General features: G+C 37.9%; 2 protein-coding genes across 2 annotated transcripts in view; one reads left to right on the top strand and one right to left on the bottom strand.

The window, feature by feature from the left end:
- Nucleotides 1-1,880: 1,880 nt before the first annotated feature.
- sec13 (SEC13 homolog, nuclear pore and COPII coat complex component) lies at nucleotides 1,881-8,833 on the bottom strand. Its single transcript, XM_042495362.1, has 9 exons — nucleotides 8,706-8,833; nucleotides 8,460-8,504; nucleotides 7,406-7,542; nucleotides 7,008-7,159; nucleotides 6,091-6,224; nucleotides 5,756-5,889; nucleotides 4,492-4,612; nucleotides 3,923-4,069; nucleotides 1,881-2,901 (listed from the first exon to the last, which is right to left on the bottom strand). Exons 1-9 carry the CDS (start codon nucleotides 8,706-8,708, stop codon nucleotides 2,791-2,793), a joined length of 984 nt encoding a protein of 327 aa, XP_042351296.1. The 5' UTR covers nucleotides 8,709-8,833; the 3' UTR covers nucleotides 1,881-2,790.
- A 985-nt stretch (nucleotides 8,834-9,818) lies between these two features.
- The window catches only part of LOC121960804 (cullin-associated NEDD8-dissociated protein 1-like), a 21,146-nt gene continuing 6,914 nt past the window's right edge, over nucleotides 9,819-24,050 (top strand). Inside the window, 17 exon segments of the mRNA XM_042510669.1 lie at nucleotides 9,819-10,043; nucleotides 12,137-12,280; nucleotides 12,625-12,779; nucleotides 13,356-13,479; nucleotides 14,521-14,578; nucleotides 14,977-15,175; nucleotides 16,069-16,174; nucleotides 16,839-16,981; nucleotides 17,241-17,551; nucleotides 18,044-18,185; nucleotides 18,410-18,528; nucleotides 18,674-18,829; nucleotides 19,542-19,763; nucleotides 20,478-20,684; nucleotides 22,071-22,258; nucleotides 23,693-23,852; nucleotides 23,935-24,050. The exon segment at nucleotides 23,935-24,050 is cut by the window's right edge and continues 25 nt beyond it. Coding sequence (XP_042366603.1) covers nucleotides 9,976-10,043; nucleotides 12,137-12,280; nucleotides 12,625-12,779; nucleotides 13,356-13,479; nucleotides 14,521-14,578; nucleotides 14,977-15,175; nucleotides 16,069-16,174; nucleotides 16,839-16,981; nucleotides 17,241-17,551; nucleotides 18,044-18,185; nucleotides 18,410-18,528; nucleotides 18,674-18,829; nucleotides 19,542-19,763; nucleotides 20,478-20,684; nucleotides 22,071-22,258; nucleotides 23,693-23,852; nucleotides 23,935-24,050 — 2,618 coding nt within the window. The 5' untranslated portion in view covers nucleotides 9,819-9,975.

The raw sequence follows: 24,050 nt of genomic DNA, 5'->3' as shown, positions 1-24,050 counted from the left end.
TAATAACAATAATAATAGCTGTGAAACTTAAAGTTTGATTCCTGGAAAGTGCTTTAACTCTGAAAAGTAGAAAATTAGAAGAAAAAAAGAGCAAAAACTCACCAGTCTTTCGGAGTAAAATCAAATCAATGAAACAGCAGCTGATGTTGTCTCTGTGTCAGCAGTCAGTTGTGACTCAGATTTTGCAGACGACAACCTATATAACCACCCGGTAACAGGAAATGTCCCACGGCAGCCGAAAGTTGGCAGGCAAACGCGCTCAAGCAATTGTTGGTAAATTCATGCAAATGTCTGCCAAAAAATGTGAGGAATGTCTGAATACAGTCCTTCACTACAGAACGCCCACTTCACCACTAGAGTTCTTGATAAAATAGAGGTGACTGAACTAAACTGATTGAAAGATTTTAAAATGATGGCCGATGATTAATTGTCAGGTGGTCAGTGATTCATAGCATTCTTTTTTTAAAAAAAAGGCGGGCAAAAAGTGGCGGGAGGAAACTGGTAACCCTGAAGAGAGAGAGAGAGAGAGAGAGAGAGAGAGAGAGAGAGAGAGAGAGCGAGAGAGACAAACAGACACACACACACACACACACACACACACACAGTTACTGGATATTTCCACGATCTTGCAAGAAGACAGGAAGAAGCTTCTCCCTGAATGTTCCCTTATTTTTGTTATTTGAGCTTCTGATTAGAAAACAACTTTGTCTTAAAATTAATAGGCACATATTAATCTCTCAGACTGTGGCAAGATGAATATCATGAAAAATAGGTTTATGAATATGAAAATAAATAATTAAATAATATTTAAAAAACTGAAATACCTTCAGGTGGTCAGCATATCTCATAAGCTCCCCATACATTATCTGTAAAGTAACTATATGTCAAAGAAATGTGATAAAAAGTGTAATATTTTCCTGTGAAATGAAGTAGAATAAGTAATTAAAGATAGCAGTACTTGAAAGAATATACTTTGTTACTTTTACTCCAGCCACCACCTCCCCCAACAACATCAGGACTTGTGGTGACAGTCATGCAGGGTCTTTTTGCTCATGTTTTCAGACTAAAAATACTGAATGGTGAAAGTAAACAGGTGACTCACACCACTGGGTGGCAGCCTCCTTCCTGATAAGGAAGGCCAGCTTTGTCCTGGGTTGACCTCTCGATCCAGCACAGTCAGTGGGAGAATGACTTACACCCAATGTGGGACACTCATACTACACGAGAAAGCTCCTTCAGACTTCTTCACCCAAAGCGTGTGAAGGAGCGATTCTGCAGGTCCGTCCCTCCTGCTGCTCACAGACTGCACAACCAGCACTGCTCTCAGTAGACCACACACATCAAAATGAACTTAAAAATGTGCAGTTTATCACAATGTGCAATTAGTGTAATTATATTTTAACCACTGAGTTTTGCATCTTGTTAATACTGTTTATATATGTGGCCCTTTTATATAGTAATCTAGTTATTAGAGTGAGTTGGGTTAATCTTCATTTTGCCAACCGGTAAGTGTAAGTACAATGTAAAAAGACAGCAGTAGATTCAGTTGTTGATTTGGAGATTTTATACATGCACTTTCACACAGCCGAGCTTGAACTTTGGGTGATGTGAGGGTCCAAGGGCAGAGGGATGTCGTACACTGTAAAGCCCTCTGAGGCAAACCATGTTTTGTGATAATGGGCTCTATAAATAAAGTTGACTTGACTTGAACTCATTTTGATAAAAAATTTTTTTTTTTTTTTAAATAGATATATGAAATAAGATCAAATTCACATTTACGACTATTTAATGATGTTTTTGGTATAATATTAAGATTACTTCATCCATGGTTAAAATATCAATCATCAAGCCGCTTTTAAAAAATAAGAAATACAACAGACTATTCTAACATTATATATATTTAATTACATCATATATGAAAAAACACATCCATGGTTGTCCGATCTTACATCTGAAAGAAAATAATCAAAAACTGTTTACAAAGTATGCCATTTGTGGCTGATTATTTAAGGCAGGTTCTGAATTCACAAACACCTGATGACTCTGTGGTTATTGACACATTTTGTATTGTGTTGAAAAGAATGTGTACTCATCAATAGTTTACCAGATAAATCATATATTTATTTATTCTTTGTTAAATTTAGCGGCTGAAGTTGAGGATGCATTTCTTTTTCTGATTTGTCTCACTGCCCGAGCAGTAAAGCTACTTCTGCGGCAAATATTAAAGATATTGTAGAGATAACAGTTTTACAGTTGCACCTAGGCTTTCCTGCTCAATACAGAGATTACAGAGCTGTTTGGGCTAACAAGTAAATAAAATAAAGGGCTGAAAGTTAAGAGATCATCCTGGGCGATGTTTAGAGTTTCGTTCTCCGCTGGTGGAGGTGGAATGTTTCAGGAGCAGAGCATCATGGGACGGGGAGGAGGACAGCTGTGAAACTGTACCACGTAATGTCTGGACAAGCTTTAGTGTGCATGTTGAAACTCTGTGGAGTGCATCTGATAAAAATAAGATTTCAGGGTCTTACAACTGTGAAGGTTTCTTAGCTTTCTGATCAAATTTAGGAGCATTTTTGTCAAACAAACGGTGCAGCTGAACTCCTGTTTGACTCATAATGTCAACACAAAACAAGAACACCCTAAAGTAGCTCAATCAGAGTGGACAATGTTTGGTCAAATGTCCGTCATGTTTCTTAACGCTTAATTCATCTGTGAAGAGTCGGGTCATCCTCGTAGAGTCAGGGGTCGTTGCTAGAAATGTGTGTATGTGTGTGTTCGTGTGTGTGTGTGTCACTGCTCGTTCTGCTGTGTGTCTGTGATGGTGGAGACGGCGCCCTGGCCCTTGCTGACGTCACTGATACACGCCCACTGACCATCCATCGACTCCTTCCACAGCGTCACCTTGGGATCAATAACACACAAATACATGAAGAGAAGTGTGTGTGAGTTCCTTCAGTAAGTAAAAATGAGTTAATATTCTGTTTTTGTTTGTTTTGTTTTTCACAAATTCTGAATTATTATGACTGAGACTTTCTGGAGGCTTTGATACGTGAGAAATACATCAGAAAACAAAAGTTTAGGTGTATTTTCATTTCAAAAACATTGCAAAGGTAACAGTTGTTTCTATCTTATCAATATGCCAAAAAATGTACCCATGCTTTTAAAAAGCATGGGTACATTTGTTGTTGAAAAATGTCAGCTTATTCAGAATTGCACTGCTTAATTTTTAACAAAACAAGGAAGAGGGAGCATATTACTCCAGTTATAGCTACACTCCACTGGCTCCCAGTATCTTTTAGAATAGATCTTAAGATTCTTTTACTTCATTTTAAAGCTTTTAATAGTTTAGGACCACCCCACATTGCAGAGTCTCTGTTGTTTCTTAAATACACACAATTAAAATCACAACAAAATCAGCAGTGCAGCTTTTGTTAACTATGCTCCAAAATGATGGATTACCCTCCCAAAAGCTAGAAAAGAAGCAGCTCTGCAAACATTTCTTAAAGACACCATAAAACCATTTCTTAGTCTGGCTTTTAATAAATGAAATTCTTGTGAATATCATTTTATAACACTTCTAATACTTTCACTGTTCTTACTGGTCTCTGTGCTTTTTACTTTGACTTTTTCAACTTAATTCTCACCACCTGTCTTTATTTTTTATTGTTGTTGGATTTTTTGTTTGTTTTTTGTGTTGCAGTTTTTATTGAGAAGCACTCTGAGCTGCATTCCTTGTACGAAAAGTATCATTTACATAACTGTATTATTATCATCAGCACCATCATTATTATTATTACAATTATTAATATTTTTATTATAAAACAGCAAAGCATTAACTGGTTGGTAGTTTAGAAAAATAATTAAATTAAGGGGAATAAACAAGATGCAGTTCCTGTGTGTGTGTGTCTGTATTACTTCACACCTTGTTGTCTCCTCCAGAAACAGCCAGTATATTTCCAGTGATGGACCAGCTGACGTGCCAAACAACATCGTTGAACTTATGGAGCAGTTTGGCCGTCCAGGTGTTGCCCGCTGGGTCATCGCACGTCCAGATGAACACGCGTCCGTCCTGGAAGAGGGTGCAAAGAAAATCAAAATCTCAAAAACATATATCCCACTTGACTCCAATCAGACAGTGTTTGGGTTTTATTACTCTCCGACTCATTTTAAAATGATCACACTTGCTTTATATAAAAGGAGCAATAAAGATTAACGCATCCTGTTTAAGATAAAAGATGTGGATTTGTACATTTAATCCTTTTCAAAGTTACTTCAAAATTTACCAAACTAAATGTCTTGTCTGGCTCCACCTAGTGGTACATTTAAATAAATCACCTTTTTCTGATAAAAAAAAAAGAGGTTGAGAAAAGCTTGACTGTTTGGACAATCATTTCATGAAGAATTTTGAAGGATGCAGGAGATGCTGCATAGGTTGAAGCGTATTGATGAAAAAGTCACATATGTGATCACATTTATTCTAATAAATGTCACCTGAGAGCAGCTGGCGATGGTGCTGGTGGGAAGACCGATAGAAGGAGCCCAGCCGACGTCTCTCACCCAATCACTGTGAGCCTCCAGCTTCTGGTCCTCCTTCCACTGACCGTCCTCCTCTCTGAAGCACGTGGTGACATCAGTGACAGTTACGACATTAAGCTGCAGCTTTGCTTTACAAAAAAGGTTCTTCTCTGACATGAGTACTCCATCGATTTAGTACTGTGCTCCTGTAATGTTGCCTGACTCATGATGTAAAGAATAAAACTAAAAGGACCGATACTGATGCAGCAGAACCAGAGGCTGTTTTTTTCCCCATGAAATCATCTTTCTTGCCTGAACTTGGCACCCTATTATCCATAATGCAATCACACTTTGATGTGTGAAACTGGTACAATTCCTCCTGAGTGACAAACTCTATGCATGTATTTTTACATCAGTTTTTTTTTTAAACAAATGTTTAATTCTACTAACATCTTTGTTTGTTCCTCAAAAGCACTTCTTAAATCTTTAACATGCACATCCACCACATTACTGATACTACAAACTAAGGCCACATTTAGATGAGAATGACCCTATAAAAAACAAAAAAGTCTTTCCTTTGCATTTAAAAAAAATCCCTGTTCATATGATAACATTGTAAAAACAATTATTGAGTAACACAGTTCCGCAAAAACAACCAAAAACACTGTAGTATCCATGCCAGGCCAGTATCTGGCAGTGTAACTTTGTAATGACAAACCATAGAAGACCACGCACCTGTGCATAAAAGTGTTCTTTTACAGAGCGGCGAGTATAAACAAACAAGAGGACGATGGCGAATGTTGCCGAAGGAGTGTAAATAAACTCAGCAGAGTCATCAGCACTTTTTGTGTCCTACTTGCACATGGCTATTAGTCTGAAACGTAATGTGAATGTGTGAAATGCAGCTGTGACGTCACCATTCTCGCAGAATTTGCACATTGGCAGTTTACATGGGGACAGAAGGGGTGGCGTTTCCCAAAAATTACACTCTGGAATTTGGGTTGCATTTTCAGGCCCCCAAAACGCTCTTGTAATGTGAATGAAAGGCTAAAGCGCAACAAAAGTTTAACTGTGTAAAAGGCTTGTAAGTTCCTGAAAACCCTGTTTTTAAACATCTAATGCAAACGAGGCAGCGTGGGGGACCCTGCATGTGATTACTCTGACACATTTTGTATCTATCACAAGTCACTAAACATGCCACAGAAAAAAAGTCAATTCAGTCTGTTAAACAGCAACTTACTTCCAGAGTTTGACGAGGTTGTCGCAGCCTCCTGAGACGAAGCGTTTGACGTAGTTTGGTTTCTGACCCGATGGCTGATCAATCAGGCTGCCGGGAACTACAGCAGGAGCCCAGCTCACTGCGTTACAGCCAATCTGCAGGAAAATTATGTGCGAGATAATAAACAGACACAAATCTAAACAATCAGCATAACAAACAGCATGACTGAGTAAAGAACAGTGGTAACCAGAAAAAAATGTGTTTTAACATTCTCGACAGCATTTAATCTCATGTATGAACAGAAATTTTAAAATAATATCAGTTCTGTAGTACAGAATACTGTGTATCAGACTCACAGTGTGTGCGTTGCTGATCTTCTTGACGTCCCACTGCTGATCACCAGTGAATGTGAGAAGAGAAATGGCTCCGTCCGAGCTGCCGCAGGCCAAGATCAGACCAAAGTCATAGGGACCCCAACAGACAGAGTTCACTGTAGAGACAGAAATAAATCTAAAAACACACGCAAAGTCTCAAGAAACTCCAACACACGCAAAGTCTCAAGAAACTCCAACACACGCAAAGTCTCAAGAAACTCCAACACACGCTGCTCTATCACAAAAACACTGATGCTTAAAACTGATCTGAATTTGAATTGATTACTGAATTTAATCCTTTAAAAACTGAGCAAATTTGTTTGATGTCTTTCAAAAACACTCGGAGAATGCAACAAGCAACTTAACAAGACATGACCCAAAAAAATAGAAAAAAAAACAACAAAACAGTTATACAACACTTACCTGGAAATAAGTGGAGAAAGGGCAAAACAAGCAAACAAACAAAACACCTAAAAAGCGCTGAAAATGGGGGGACGGGATTTTATTAAAAAAATAGATTTCAAATATAAAATTCTTATAATTATACATTTTTCTAGACATTTCTCTTTGTTGTTTGGATAATTTTCTAATAATCCAGTCATTTTTAAACCTAATGTTTAGGGAATTATATTGTCCCCTTTTACTAGTTTCTGGCAATTTGTGGGAAATTTCTTGCCAAGTTGGTCTTTGCCTTTTCCCCCCATGTTTTCAAAACAAATTTTTAAACAGCTTGTGAAATGTGTCTGATCGTAGCATTAGAAACTGATGTTGATCCAGGTTTCAAAGAGTTACTGACAGAGAGACTCAATAATACATACACATATGGACACAAATGTAAAGCATGTCGTAAAGAACTTGTTTGATGTTATTTAACCTGGAAACACAGCATAACTACTGACCTGAAGACTCGTGTCCACAGTATTCATACATCTTGTCCCAGGCTCCGTTCTCCTCCTTCCAGATGATGACTTTACGGTCATAGGAACAGGAAGCAAGAATGTTGCCAAACATCGGGTGCGCCCACGCCACCTGCCACACTGGACCCTCGTGGCTACACAGATATAAACATCAAAAATGAAATTAAAAAAAGTGTGTGACAAGTATGTTGCAAAATTTGCCAATAATGAAAGGAGAGTTTACATGTGATATCAGTGTTACAGCCAGATTAAAGAACTAGTTTCTTAAATGCATTATCTGACAGAACTAATTGAATACTACAGGAGAGAAACTTAGAACAACAATATTAGTTTACCATTATATATATATATTTAACTTGTGGGTATAATTTAATTCTTACCCTGCTGGTGTTGTTGTGGTAGGGGTCCGCTCTGCTACCAAGATCTGCCCTCCGTTTCTGACATCGAAGATCTTTACAGTGCGGTCAGAGGAGCAGGTGGCGAGTCGAGTGCCGTAGTAGTCCATCTGGGCATCGTGCTGAAACAGACAGAATAAGACATGAAGTGAGAGAAAACAGACTCCCCTCTGCATTTCCTTGTTTTATAAGAAAGTCAGTAAGACTAATGACTTCAACTTAATTATCTTAGACTGCAGCATGCTCGTGTGTATACACAATGAACTATTCAAATTAATCAATCCTTGGGCTACACAATGCTTTAGAAGTATATGCAATATGTTGCTGTGCTGTGACTGAGGAAATTGGTATTGTTTGAAAAAGGTTAAGTTTTTGTTTTTTTTAAATAAAGAAATAATGGATTAATGATTGTTATTGTTTTGGGGGTTGGTTTTTTATTTAATTTAATTTAATTTATTTTTTAACCAATAATTGATTAAGGAAAGTTTTCAGAATTTGCAACACTTACTTAAACACATTTTACCCACTTATTATACTTTAACTTGAATACAAAACTGAACGCATTTTTTTCAAATGAAAATTACTGGATTAACGATCATTATTATTGTTGTGATTTGTTTGTTGTTTATTTTTTCATTAATTTTAACAATACTATTCAGGACTATTCCGGAAAGTATTTATAATTTGCCACCCTCATTCAAACACATTAAATGTTTGTTTCCTTATTATACTTTTACTTGACTAACATACTGAATGCATAACTTTAAAAAAGTACAAATATCTCCTTGTAAAACTACTATTACAGTACTGACAGGACACCTGCAGCCACCGTGTATGTTTTCATTGGCCTGAACCTAACCCCAAAATAATGACAAATTACAGTATGAACACTGACTGACAAACATGCAACATGTAAAAATACATGTGTGTTTTTGAGGTGGCTGCTAAAGCTGTTTAAAATAAACCCTGCCCCTTTAGCAAACGCTAACGTTAGCTTCAATTATCAGCTTCGGTTACGTGAAAAATAATGAATACTTACGATCATGTCCTCGTGAGAGGTGTCCACCGTGTTAATAACGGAAACCTGGCAGTCACAAACAAACAAATCAATATTAAAAAGACTCAGAAATAAAGATTTTCACGGTCAGGATTAGCAGCCTGTCATTAGCATCTCTGCTAACATGCTAACTGCCTGGGCACGTCAGCAGCTAACGATCAACGTCAAACTGCTCAAAAATTACAAACAGCGTCAGTTACAGCTTCAATTTAAAGTTGTTACACTCACCATGACTGCGGCCACAGAAGAAAACACTCCAGAAAAACTCCTCTTTAATTCTTTCTAAATGAATAAACCAGGTTCAACAGCTAAACCGACGTGGCAACAAGTACAGAGCCGCTTCCCCACCGGGTCCGACCACCGTTTCTACCGGCGGGAAACGGACGAACAAAGGTTCCACATGGTCAAAGTTTACTGTGTATTTTATTCACTACAAAGTAAGTCTAATAAAGCGTTTCAACCTAAATCATATTAGTAACACTGGAGTGTGAAAATACTCTGTTATCAAGCAAAAAGCACAATTTTTGTATATATATTTATTATTTATTATATTTTATATTTATAATATAACACCACCACCACCACAACATTATTATTATTATTATTATTATTATTATTATTATTATTATTATTATTATTATTATTATTACTATTATTATAACAACAACTATTAATTACAAACTCTTGACTCTTAACCCTTTAAAAGTCACAATAAGAAATAACTTTGCAAACAAATTACACAACATTATAGGCCGTAGAATATGTTTACAAAATGAATCAATTTATTAAAAAAAAAGAAAGAAAGAAATTCCTATAATGTATTGTAAAAAGTGCAAAAGTAAATGTTAAATAAAAGAAATCTGAAAATAAAAGTAACGTCATACAATAAACATGTAAAAATTAAAAATTAAAAAAATTATTAGATGCAAAAATGAATCTAATGTATAAATTTATGGTAAACAAAAATATCAATGTGAAATGATAAAGAGGAGTATAAAAAATAAAATGTAAGTAATAATGAAGCTAGGAAATAAAAAGTGTGTAGAATGTATGGTAGAAAAAAACAGTCGATAAAATAAAAAACGCTATTTAAAAGAATTACATTAAAACAAAAGAAAATGATGCAAAATGCATTGTATAAAAACATCTGTGTAAAATTACATTAAGTTCTATAAAAAATGTCTACCGTGCGCTTACAATGCCTATTAAGGGGTTAAATGTTATATATTATTTTGTATTCAGGAACGACGACCTCGCGGCAGTACTGCGCGTGTCCACGCGGTCTCGCTATAATCCGGAATCACTTTCCCCTTCAGGTCTATTTTTGTCCGGACCGGGTGTCGGGTTCCCCGCCGGTTCTCTCCCCGGTGTAACTTCTCTCTGTCCCCTCCTCACTCGCCATGTTGTCGGGTTAAATCTGTCGCCGCAGTGTTTTCGTTTCTTTGATAACGTTGAGAAAAGTTTTCATATCGCCGCTGACAGCTGTGAAAACACCGACATGTCGAGTGTGTCCTACCACATCTCCAACCTGCTGGAGAAAATGACCTCCACTGACAAAGATTTCAGGTAAGAGAGCCAACGAGCAGCTCGTGCGTCTGACAGTGAGAGGACACTTTTTAGTCCTGACTCACTCTGACTCTGCGTGTGTGTGTGTGTGTGTGTGTGTGTGTGTGTGTGATTTCTCTTTTTAAAAAAAATATCTACTTCATTTGACATGTTTTTTTTTTTTTTTAGCGTGAATTCACACTGGTAGTCTACCTTTAAAGTGTGCCACGGTGTGTGGTGATATAAACAACGAGCCACTTTGACCCTTAAAAAAATGCTTTTTTCTAAAAATCCCTCATTCAAAAACTTCATTTAAGGGACTGTTCGTTAGTTTTAAGAGGGGAGGTGGTGCTGCAAAAAGGGAGAGGCATTTCCAATCATTTTGACTGGAACTTGGCTGTATTATGTATTTATTTCACAGATTTTCAAAGATAACACACCTCCAGACACGCTGGCATGTTTTCATTGAAATCCTCCAAATTACACAATTCATCATAGCCACAAATTGTAAAAAGAAAATTATCGTTCACAGCAAACATGCAGTGTCGAAGTTCATTGCTTATTATACGCCCGCACTATCTGAAGATGGACTGTGAACAGACCGAGTACTGAATATGATTTAGGTTTAATTTCTTTAAATTGAGACACAAATACTGGGGACATTAGTTTAAAGTAATTCAGTGAAAACATAGCTTGATTTTGCCAAGCCCAAATGTATTAATTGTTGATTCAGTAACGATAATGTTAATTAGGTTAATTCTTTCTAGTACAAATATTTCCAAAGATAAAAGCATGTTATGATCTGTCTTAAGTTATCAGCTTATTAAATAGTAAAGCCTAACCTGTCTTTGTCACAATATCAGTACTTAACATTGTTGTTCTTAGCCTTTTTAAACATTTTTATGCTAACTATTTTATTTCAATCCCCCAATATTTGTCACTCATTTTTAATCAAATAACACTTGATTTATATTCAGGACATTCAGAGTCCTATTGTGTTCTTATAAAGTAGGTCTGGGCGATATTGAATAAAGTCTTACCATGACATTTTTTTTCATATCAATCGATATCGATATATATCACGATATAAATCAAATCACTATTTCTGTCAAGCTTTAAGGTTTTCTTTTACTCCTAAGTGAGATATGAAGATATAAGGTTCATTTTGGTTTAGAAATGTATTTTCTGTCAGACATTGAACATGACAAATATACTGTAGAACAGGCGTCACCAGCTGGAGGACCTATTCTACTAAAATTCCAAAACCCAATTTAATTTCATCAGATGTTCATACACAATGTATTTTACTATTTTGATATAATGTTCAGTTCTAATTTCATTTGATCTTTTATCTGTTTTTGTTTTTCTACGATACATTTTAAAAAAAAAAAGTGTTACTAAAGGTATTATTAAGTGTATTTTTTAAAATATTTTGATTGTTTATTTTATTAAATTCATTATTTAAAAAAAATTATTATAGAATATTGCCTTTTTTAAAAAAACATAAATTATATAGACTTTTTTTCACTAGATTCATTTCATACACAATGCATTTTAGTGTTTTGATTATATTGTAATTTTATTCAGTTCTATTTTGCTATTTACTTTTGTTTTTCTACCATACATTTAAAACAAATTAATTAATATTTATTTTGTTTATTCTATTTTTTTTTCTTAATTTTAAAATATATACTATTGACTTGTTTTACCATAGATTCTATACACAACTTTATTTCATTAAATTCATTTTTATTTTATTACAGCTTCATAATCAAAATAATATCTGCCAAAACTACATAAATATCTACTCATTCGGATCCATTCCTTTAATGTAGAGGCTGGTAACTCATTTTTACTACTTATTATACTGCTGGGTAGCCTGTGAATCTCGCCAAGAAATCAATTAAGTTATATTTTATCTATAATAATACATAGAAATGATTTGTAATCTGAATCTGCATCTAAAGCAATCAAATTAAAAACGAAAAATTTGCCTCCAAACTGTTGTGAAGTAGAAGAATAAAGTAGCACAAAAAGGAAGTACGTGTACCTAAAAAATGTACTTCACTCTCAGCTCATCTGTTTTGTGTGTAAATGTGTGTGTGTGACACCAGGTTCATGGCGACTAATGACCTGATGCTGGAGCTCCAGAAGGACAGCATCAAACTGGACGAGGACAGCGAGAGGAAGGTGGTGACGATGCTGCTCAAACTGCTGGAGGACAAAAACGGGGAGGTGCAGAACCTGGCTGTAAAGTGGTAAAAACACAGAGGATTTTTGTGTTGTTCATTCTGTGCAGATGGATATTTAATTATGATTGGGATACCTGAGCAAGGACTACATTGCATTTTAATTTTTAATGCTTTGAAACCTGGGTAGATTGGCTTAATTTCTTTTTTAAAACATGGAAAGAAAGCACAACTTAAGAAAAAATTACCCAGAAATTGGCAAGAAATTGCACAAGAAAAAATACAACAAAAATTGCCTGAAAATTGGCACCACAAAAAAACAAGCAAACAAACAAAAAACCAAACAAAAAAAGAAAGAAAAAAAGGTATGTGGAGAATGGCTGAAGTTTTCTGTGGGTGTGTTTGATTTGTAGCCTGGCTCCTCTGGTGAGTAAAGTGAAGGAGCCTCAGGTGGAGACGATGGTGGACACGCTGTGTTCAAACATGACGTCAGACAAAGAGCAGCTGAGAGACATTTCCAGCATGGGACTGAAGACTGTGATCGCAGAGCTGCCGCTGTCTTCATCAGGTGCGGGCTGAAACGCGCTCATCGCCGTCAGCTTTAACACTTATTTCTAATATGGTGATGATCAGCTTCTGATCCCAGCTTTTATATCAAACATGCTGCTGTGTTTTATTTGAGAAGTCAATATTAAGCTTTAAAGGGACAGTTAAGGTGGATTTAGTGGCATCTCGCGGTGAGGATTACAATTTTCAACCAGCTGAAACTTCTCCTGGTTAGATTTCCTTCAGTGTTAATAGTTGTAGAGGTTTTTTAGCGGGAGTCGAATAATCCGCAAGTGCCCTTCCTCTAAAAAAAAAAAAACAGACCAGTACTAAGAGTTGCTCCTCGTGACAGAACTCTAAGAAATACTTGGAAATTATGACGTTTTCTAAGAATTTCTCCTTAAAGATGTGTTTATTATTCAATGTGATTTAAGGGATTTATCAATAAATGTTATTTTTAGGGCTCTGAATTTAGAAAAATTATATTTCTGACTGCAGTTGAAGGCAACAAACACTTTACTTTGCTTACATTTGTTTGCCAGATCTGTTGCTATTTGAATTTTTGCTCTGGGTCTTTGTATTTTTTGTGTTTTGTCAGGTTTGACGCTGACAGTCAGTGTGTGTAAGAAGATAACCTCCCAGCTGATTGGAGCCATGGGGAAACAAGAAGACGTCTCGGTTCAGCTGGAGGCCCTGGACATCCTGTCGGACATGTTGGGAAGGTACAAAAGCCGTTTTTGTTATAGGTGATGAAAATGAGGTATTAAGCTGGAAGAGAATAATTTTATGTGCATCACAGAGGTGCAAGACTATCAATAACAGCATATATGAGAGAAAAAAGTAGTGCCTGCACACTTAATGCCATGCCACGTGAGTTTAATGCAGACTCTCTGCTATCCAAAAATTGTGTCTATTAACCCTTTGATTCTTGTGCAAATTGGCATGATTTCTTTCAAAAACATCATCGGAATCCACGAGCAACTTAAAAACATAAGGCCCAAAAATAGCAAGAAATCAGCGAAAAGTTACAAGACAAATATCTGAAAATAAGCACACAAAAACAACAAACAAAAAACGAGAAAATGACCTGAAGTAAGTGCTAAAAAATTAAATTAAAATTAAATTTTTTCTTTTTAACATAATTTGAAATATACAATTAAGAGAATTTATCATTTTATTGTTCTTGGGACATTTTTCCCCTGCAATTTGATAATGTTAATAAAAAAAGCAAAAAAAATAATTTTACAATTGTTTTTGACCAATAGGGAACCCACTTGTCAAGCCCCTTGAGGGTTTTTCTGGGTCTCCCCTGCATTTTTAATATGTGCTAAATAAATCAAATCAGTATCTAATTATCTAAAAATTTCTGATCATTTTGTTGTCACGTTTTAACTTATTTTTTGTTTGTCAGGTTGCTTGTTATTATTTTTTCTTATTTTTTGACAGACATCAAACCAATTTTTTCAGGTTTCAACGATTACAATGCTTGTGAAAGTTGGTGCAGTACAAGAAAACTGATGGTGATCCAGGTGTTAAAGGGTTAAACTATTAAAGACAGCATTTCGATCCTACTACTCAAAATGTTGTCTCCATTGAACTTGTGTGGCATGGAGTAAATGTTTTTTTGTTGTTTTTCTTATATACACAATTTATACACTTTATTTATAAACATAAATTATTGGGTTGCTCAAATATCAACAGGGATTTTTATGTGCATCATTTTTATTATTTACCTTGTTGATATTTTATTTTTCATTCCCCAGGTTGAGTGGTGCTCTGGTCAGTTTCCACAGCTCTCTGCTCTCCAGTTTGCTCCCTCAGGTGAGAAACAGCTGAAGCAGAATATGGCCGCAGCAAAAAAGCATAAAGTCAAGACAACAATCAGCTGATCTGTAAAGCCACTGTATGAATAAGTGTGTGTGAATGAGTTAACGTGGCTTGTGAAGTGAGTGAGTGGTCAAATGACTAGTGAAGTTCCATACAAGCTGTAATAAAAGCTTATATACAGTACATTAAGTGACATGATAAACAGTATGTTTGTAAATGGGGACATTATTATTTAAAACAGGTGTAAAGTGACCAATTGTTTTTTGCTTGTATTTTGCAGCTTACTTTAATTTATTTAATTTATTTTTTATCCATCTATTTATCTTTTTTTCATCCATCTCTCATCTGTTTGTCTTTAATTTCATTCACTCTTCACCCTGACGCTCCGTCAGTTAACCAGCTCCAGGATGGCGGTTAGGAAGCGCTCCATCTTGGCTCTGGGTCACCTGGTGCCCTGCTGTAGCCCCGCCCTCTTCTCCCAGCTGACTGAACACCTGTTGACGGAGCTGACCAAGGGCCCGCCCACTTCCACGACGAGGACTTACATCCAGTGCCTGGCAACCATCAGCCGTCAGGGCGGCCATCGAGTCGGTGAGAGCTGCTGCTGTGTTGGTCACTTGTCTGTCGTATTTGTGACGTGCTTATAATGTTTGAGCCAGAACGACCCCTCAGGTTCTTGTGACCCGTGTTTTTGGGCCTCATGCAAGACACTACAAAAAAAACAAATTTACTCTTTTTTTTTTCGTATCCAGGATTTGTTCTTATTTCGTTAGTACCCACTGATTTTTAGGGATTCACCAATGTTTTCTTATTTTTTGCTTATTTTACAAGTGGTTAAGAGCACTCTTACCAAGATGAGAGAAAAACATCTCATTTTCACAGACCTCAAATTGTTGTCCAACACAAAGAAACAAATGCTTTGCATATGAGGAACATTTACAAAAAATGCATGAATATCATTTAATCAAGCTTAGATAATGTTTTAGAGTATAATGACTCAATTATTATATTTCAGGGCTATAGGGAAACTATAATACGATACTTAGTGCATTGATCCTAATTACTGTAATTTCAGTTACTGTGCGTACCTACAATGTAAGAAAGTAGTTTTACTCAGGAACTGCATGGAAGCACAAATTTGATGCCTCTTTACACTTTTACTCCACTACACTTAAGAGGGAAATATTGTAATTTTTACTCTCCTGATATAATCATCGTGTTGGTCTGTAACAGCTGGATGTGACAATAAGTGTCTGTTTGTTTGCATTAGTTTGATTTTATTTAGCTCTTTATATTTCTACTTTCTTATTACAAATCTGTCAGTCACCTGACGTTGTTTTTGTCGACCTGCTGTGCATCACACACTTTAAATCACTCCTTCAGTGACTTGGCTGATGCTTTTATGTTTCATTTAAAACTCATTTACTTATTTTTTTTCGTGTAACTTTTATGTGTGTGTGTGTGTGTGTGTGTGTGGTCTGTAGGTGAACACTTAGAGAAGCTGATCCCGATGGTGGTGAAGTTCACCGGTGTGGAGGACGATGAGCTGAGAGAGTATTGTTTCCAGGCCTTTGAAGCTTTCATACGCAGGTACATACACACCATGCACTGTTTAATAAAGACGGCTGATATGACAGGGTTCCCACTGTCATCCAAAACCTGGAAAAGTCATGGAATTTCACATTTTCCAGGCCTGGAAGAGTTTGTTACAGACATCTTCCATGAATAACCTTCCATGCAATGTAATGTGACATTAAATTTATTTTGTGAAGCTGTTGACATAATATAGCGCTAATATGCATCGATTTGTTACAACATTTTGATCATCATCATTTGGTCTCTCCTTCCATGTCTGCCAGCTAACTTTAATAATGTTTGAAAATAATCTGAATCTGATTTGTTTGAGAAATGTACAACAAATCACAAATACACTTTGTTCAAGTGTTTGTTTTTCTGAATAATTGTGACTTTTATTAGTTATTATAAAAATGTGGTGTGACATCATGACAGTTGTGTGTTCTTGATTAATGGCCCTGCTCATAATTGGGTTGCACAAGTGCTTTAGTGGGAACTCAAGGCCGTGGAGATCACTACTGCGAAGTCTCTGACTCCAAATGACTTCATCAGTGCCAGATGGCAGCGGCTGTGTCTGGGATGTTTCGACACATCGTCCGTCTTTATTTATATCTTCATTTATTCTGACACTTTCACACTCTGTCTCTCTATTGCTCATGCTGTGTCCATTTATTTCCAGGTGTCCAAAGGAGATGTCCCCACATGTTGCCACTGTTACACAGCTGTGTCTGAAGTTCATGACCTTTGACCCTAACTACAACTATGATGATGCGGAGGAGGACGAAGAGGACAGTATGGACATAGAGGACGGGCTCGATGAAGGTCTGTGTTTGTTTTTCATCTTCTTTAGGCTCAGTAATATGATTTCTGCATATCTTCTTCCTTTACAAATAGTACTTTGTTGTACTGTAACTTTAAAATGCTTCACCTCAGTAAAAGTACTCATACCACGCTGTGAAAACACTTCATCCATTGCATGTAAAAGTACCACGTCGAAACTTCCAAAACTAAATTTGGACATAAATTTAAGTAAATGTGCATGTTTACATCTTATCTTGTCATGTCATATTGTGACGCGAAGAATCAGACGATGAGTACAGTGACGATGACGATATGAGCTGGAAGGTGCGGCGCTCCTCCATCAAGTGTCTGGAGGCGTTGATCAACACTCGGCGGGACCTCCTCCTCTCCTTCTACTCCTCCATCTGCCCCGCTCTGCTGGCCCGGTTCAAGGAGCGCGAAGAGAACGTGAGAGCAGACGTCTTCGCTGCCTTTTCAACACTGCTGAGACAAACACGAATGGGATCGAGTCACCGCGGCCTCATTACGGCGGGGTCAGACTCAGCAGCGAACAGGGAGGAGGACCCAGCTGTCAACATGCTAAAGAAACAGGTACAGTGATTTTACTGTGCGTACACACTAATTTACAGCATGTGAGAAGTGAAATGTTGTTTTCAAAGGGCAGAAGATGAAGATTGAGATATCAGAGTTTGAGTTATAGAAACATTTTCTGAAGACTCACAGGGCAGAATTAATTATTGTGAGCGAGCAGAGCTGAAGATCCAGAGTTTCAGGAGTTTTAATGGAGCTCCAGTAGCTTTTACAATAATCCGCGTCAGAATTAGTTTTCTACATGAAGTATGTGTACACATATAAGAAATTTGATACTGCTTTTTTATTGCTCTCAATATGTTCACACAGAAATATTTACAACAGCTGAAAACATGTAGTATTTCACACATCAACACACACGTCAGAAATGATAAATCAACACCAAACAAAAAGGTTGGCAAATCTGTTTTGTAACATCTGCTTTGGTTACCGTGTGTGTGCGTGCGTGCATGCGTGTGTGTGCGTGCGTGTGTATGTGTGTTGTCTGTCCAGGTGCCGGTGATAGTAAAGGCTCTCCACAGGCAGCTGAAGGAGAAGAGCATTAAATCTCGACAGGGCTGCTTCTGTCTGCTCACTGAACTGGCTCACACCGTACCTGGAGCTCTGGAGCAGCACATCCCTGCACTAATACCTGGTACACATACACACACACACGCACACACACACACACGCTTTACATTTTACACTGCCTTTTTCCTGCTTTTTATCGCTTGCTCATCCTTCCTAACATCTATTCATCTTTTCGTTCAACTGCTTCTCCTTTTCCTACACTTTATCCCTTTTAACATTTTTTTCTTTTCCCCTCTCCTCCTCCTCCATCTCCTCCTCCTCCACCTCCTACTCCTACTCCTTCTCCAGGCATCGTATTCTCCCTGACAGACAAGTCCACCTCCTCCACCATGAGGATCGATGCTCTCTCCTTCTTCCATGTCCTCCTTCTCTCCCACCCTCCTCAAGCCTTTCAGCCACACATGCAGGTTCTTAAAACTTCTCCTAAAGCTTTCCTTCACAATAAATGTGAAATATTTCTTAAAAGGATAATTTGCCTCAAAAACGGTTAAAATTATCTTGTGATGAGCGTACGCAGACTTCTTTTCTCCCTCTATGCTGTGGTTTCTGCAGGTGCTGCTGCCTCCAGTGGTGGCATGCATAGAAGACACGTTCTATAAGATCACCTCGGAGGCTCTGCTGGTCGCCCAGCAGCTGATCAGAGTGATGAGGCCGCAGGGAGAGACCGCTACAGCTGGAGGATTTGACCCCAAACCATTTGTCAAAGAGGTGTGAAAGGCTGGTTTCCTCTGGTCTGTGATGCTTTGGTTGTTTTGCTCTGCTCTATACTTTAGTTTATATAGTTGCTGTATCCTGTTTTCGTCGATAACACCCAGAACTTTAGTCAGCTGGCCAGATGCTGTCTGAATTCAGCCCTGTCTCCTACTCCTTTTTGGACATGAAATACTTAACATTTGTTTATGTCCGATGGGCATTCTGGTGTTGTCTTTCTTGCTTACATTTTATTTAGTCCTCCTATTTTATTTTGCATGTTCCAAATAAAATTGTAACTTAAGTACTCACAATTTTCAGCCATATAATTTGCAGATTCTTTTTAAAATTTACAGAAACAAAAGGGAAATAGGGAGGGAGAGATTGTTTGCTCTGGGTTTATTGACCATGTCATATGCAGATATAAACAAACTTGTTACAGCACCATAAGCAGAAAAAAATCCATTAATTTATCACATGCATGCCACGTAAAATGTGCCATGTGGTGAGTTCACTGGCAAGTAAATTACTGTGACAAGGTCAACATGGTTTGTGTCCAAACTTTGGGTTTAAAGTGAACAACACATTCATAAAATAAATGTTTTACAATAAGGCATGAATAAAACATGTAGTATGACAGTGTTTGGTCCATAAAAAGCTAGAAAAAAATGATAACCATGTTGTCTTACATGTTGCGCTTAAAATAATGTAAAGTTTTTGTTTGTCCAAGGTGTTTTCTGTAACCCTGAAGAGGCTAAAGGCAACAGACATCGACCAGGAGGTGAAGGAGAGGGCTATTTCCTGTATGGGTCACATTGTGTGTCACCTTGGCGACCACTTGGGAGCAGAGCTGCAGGGTGTTTTGGCAATCTTCCTGGAGAGGTTGAAGAATGAGATCACAAGACTGACAGCTGTCAGGACCATCACACTCATCTCTGGGTCTCCATTAAAGGTTTAGTATAAAGCAGTCTTTCTTTGACTTTTATTTTTGTATTTATTTAGTGTATTTATAGAGATTTTTCAGTTTATCAGACAAGACATTTACATGAGATATAATCTCAAATCCAGATATGTACGGAAATATAAAGATGCATGGAAGGAAGAAAAAAGAAAACAGAAAACAACAAAACAAGACACTTGTGGAGTTATGAATTTAAAGTTCCAGGCCGGGTAGATTATTCACACAGTTCATGATTGGGTCCCAGGTTTTTTAAAATCTCTCTTGAGGGTGCATCTTATTTATTCCAGCTTGATGTTCTGCATCAAATCTTGGATCCATTGGCCCTGTGATGGAGGTCATATCCTTTTATATAAATAAAAATTGAGCATCTAGCTAATAGGCAGGAAAGGGCAATGACCTTCTGTGAGTGAGCAGGAATATTGGAATTATCTGGAATTAAGATGCCAAAAATAGCTGTTGAAGGAGAAAGCATAATATTACAACTGTAAGCCTTGGAGATGGTTCCAAAAAGGATAACCACAAGGGGGCGATCTTTAAACATAATTTATGGTACATGGCTGCTGAAGTCTGTTTACACCTATCATATGTAAGGCTTATGTTTGGGAATAGTCTTCTTTAACATTTATTTTTTCATGCACTCACCAAAGCATTTAGAAAGAAAGAAGCTGTGGCTAAAAAAGTCTTTCTTTGCTCCATCTCATTCAGATTAACCTAACGTCCATCCTCCCAGAGACTCTGTCTGTGCTGGGATCTTTCCTGCGGAAGAACCAGCGCGCTCTGAAGCTCGGCACGCTGGCGTGTCTGACGGCGCTGGTCACGCATCACGCTGCCAGCATCAAACCTGCAGCACTGGAGCCTGTTCTGAGCGAACTTCCTGCTTTGGTGGATGAGAGCGACATGCACGTATCACAGGTAACACACTGAGTTTGACACAAACACACATTAATCCCACTCCTTCAAAGTCATTTGCAATATTATACAAGGTCAATGGTCTTTTTTACTTCCCTATACTGTCCCCTTGTACCCAATATATAACTCACTGTGTGGAAGTGTGGGGAAACACATATAAAATGACAACAAATCTTCATCCTTCAAAAAAAATCTTCTTTTATTTTATTAATGAATTGATTAGTTCCGATCCAATCCCAATCTTGCCTAGGGCACCAAAAATAATCACTGAGCCTATGTGTGACTAATGTAGATATCAAAATTTTCATGTAGTTTACATTTAAGCCATGACGTACCTGTTTATGATCTTTCTATTTTATCCTGAATTGCGCAGCAATTTGAGAAGTCTGTTTATATGTTAGAGCTGTTAATAAATGAAAATAATCTGTCTGGTGTTCTATGATGATGATGATTGTGGTATCACCTTGAAGATGGTTGACAAGTACATGTGATGAATTAATGGTATGGGCGCTATTAATAACCACCGTCGTGCGTAATGGTTGCGCGCAATGACAGGTGTTTTGTTGGAAAACCTTGCTGGTGGGCCTTGCGATGGTCTGGCGAACTGTCCAGGGTGTACCCCGCCTTCCGCCTGAGGACAGCTGGGATTGGCTCCAGCCCCCGCGACCCTACGAGGACAAGCGGTTACAGAAAATGACTGACTGACCTTGCTGGTGTGAGAAAGTTTGTAATTGATAGCTGTTATTATAATCATACAAATACAAACTGGTGATGCACAATAATGATTATTACCGATAATTTCCTGCTTCTCGTGGCCAATAAGATACAGATAACAGATAATTCCTTTTTGTTTGTTTTTCATTACCTGGCGGTATGACTGGTGTTTAGCGGTTACTGTTAGCAGCGAGCATGTGGATCGAGACATTTTGGTGCCCTAGAAGAGACTAAGACCACCTGTGGACAATGACAGCGGAGCGGATATTCGGAGACCCCGGCGGCAAATGAGAGCGTAGCAGACACCGGCGGATATACCGGTAGCAAATGAGAGTGGAGCGGATCAGTCAGCATGAGTAACTCATCCCCGACTTTGTCTTTCAATCCGCAGCGCCGTGAGGTCTCACCGTGCAGGCTGGTCAGCAGGTCAATGAAATGAAAAATGAAAAAATACTCTTAAAAAAAAAAAGATTAATTGTAAAAATTTGTTGAGTAGCTTAAAATCATGACTATTTATAGCCAATTGTAACACTAATCAATACTTTCTACTCTTGTGTGGTTTTTGACTAACCAACGGGGAAATAAATGTTAAAGCTCTTTGAATCAGTTTTCCATAACACAACGTGCTGTATGTTATTGATATTGTTACATGACACGTGGTATGTTTCTCTTTAGGTATCCGTCACCTTGCTGACCTGCATGGCCAAAGCCTGTCCCTCCTCTCTGGCTAAGATCAGCTCCTCCGTGCTGCCGGGAGTCTTCAGACTCGTCCACTCTCCCCTGCTGCAGGGGGGAGCGCTGGCAGCAATACTGGACTTCCTACACGCACTGGTGCTGTCCAAAACCTGTAACCTGGGCTACAGGTAAGATGGTGTGTATGTTTTTTAGCTGAGTGTTGGTTCTGTCGAGGCCCGAATGTCCCCCACAACAATAGAAAACAAGCAAAGGTTTTAACTGGAGATGACAGTTTTCTGGTGGGAAAACTGTTAAATGTTGAGGATAATTGCTAACGGTCTGTTTTTCTTGTTTTAATACTGATATGAATCTGATAGTTTTGGATGTTAGTTGATTCTTTTTGCCAATATTCAAATGTGAACATTTTCATGTTTAAGAAGAAACAAAGAATGCATACATCCAGTGTTTCCCTCAGGCTGGTAAACAGCACTTATCTTATCAAGGGACATGAAACTTTCCAAAAACCACAATGTTGACATTATTTTAGGTGATTAGAAGCCCATTAAAAGACAATACAGTCGTGAAGCAGTGCTTTAGAGCTTTTACAAGACAGTTAAAGCTTTAACATGCTGTTACAATCAAGTCTCGAGTGTGTAGAGTTTAGAAATTGATATCCAGCTGATTACAAATTGACCCTTAAAGGGGAATTGTGCTGATTTTACACATAAAGGTCAGTTAGGATATGTCGTCTGGAGCGCAGAAGGAGCTTCGTCAAGTCTGAGAAAATAACCCTCGTTATCCCTTAAGAGGTCATCTCAGCTTGAGCCCAGAGCCGAAAATGTCAGAGCAGAAAGTCGATGTTAGAAACTGGAGGCCTGGAGTTTGGAAGACATCAACCCTTTTAGAGGGACACCAGATTTTTGGACCACAACTAGCAACTCAATATCTCAGTCTGTGTCCTCTTGATGTGTGAACAAGATGTGTGCTTTTAAATGAATGCATAAAGTATATGATACAAATCTAATTTATGTGAGGAGGAACATCCGTTCTGACATGACTGCAGAATATTTGATATTTATCTAAGTTTTAGCTGGATCGTATGGCAGGAAAACTGATGCCTACATCTGATGACACCACTCAGATTAAAACAGGATTTACTGCTTCCACACTTGCAATTGTTTTATTGTTTATCATGAGTTTCATTCAACAAAAGCACCAAATGAAGGTGGAAGAAGCTACTTCTTTGGCAGGATGCACTTTTAACTTTAAATACAGTTCAATAGTTAAAATTGTCAGTTAATCTCAGTTAATGTGTGTAACAGCTGAACACAGCTGTTTCTTTTAAGCACAGTTTGGATTATTTTATGTCTGATTCTACATACATTTCTCATGTTGTGCTATTTTGTCTTTTGGGGAAAATTTTAATTAAGTTAAATTGGATTAAATAAATTCAGTGTGTCACACGACAAGACTTTTTTAATTTTATTTTTTTTTGTAAAACACTTTGAGCTACATTTTGTGTATGAGAGGTGCCATATAATTGAGGTTTATTATAGTACTATCATGTGAAATATTCTGACACCTCCTTTTCCCTCCTTTTTTTCCTCTCCTCCTCCTCCCAGTCAGTTGCTGAAGTCTCTCACAGATCCGTTCCACAGCTCCTCAGCAGACTCCAACATCATCCACAGACAGTCGTACCAGTCTGTCGCTCGCTGCGTGGCCGCTCTCACCTCCTCCTGCCCCAAAGAAACACCAGCCACTGTGGCTGGCCTCCTGCAGGAGGTGAGTGGGATTTTGTACCCTTTTAATATACAACACCTCCTGTATGACTTTCCTTGTACCTCCTCTACAATCCTCTCCTCAGGTGAAGAATCCTAAATCTCCAGAGTCTGCTCGAGTCCTGGCTCTGCTGTGTCTGGGGGAGGTGGGGAGGAGCGGCAGCCTGGGAGGAAGTAAGGAGGTGCAGGGGGTCATCCTGGA

This window comes from Plectropomus leopardus, chromosome 2, assembly GCF_008729295.1.
Source record: "Plectropomus leopardus isolate mb chromosome 2, YSFRI_Pleo_2.0, whole genome shotgun sequence".
NCBI classification, from domain to species: domain Eukaryota; kingdom Metazoa; phylum Chordata; class Actinopteri; order Perciformes; family Serranidae; genus Plectropomus; species Plectropomus leopardus.
This window is presented reverse-complemented; position numbering and strand designations above follow the sequence as displayed.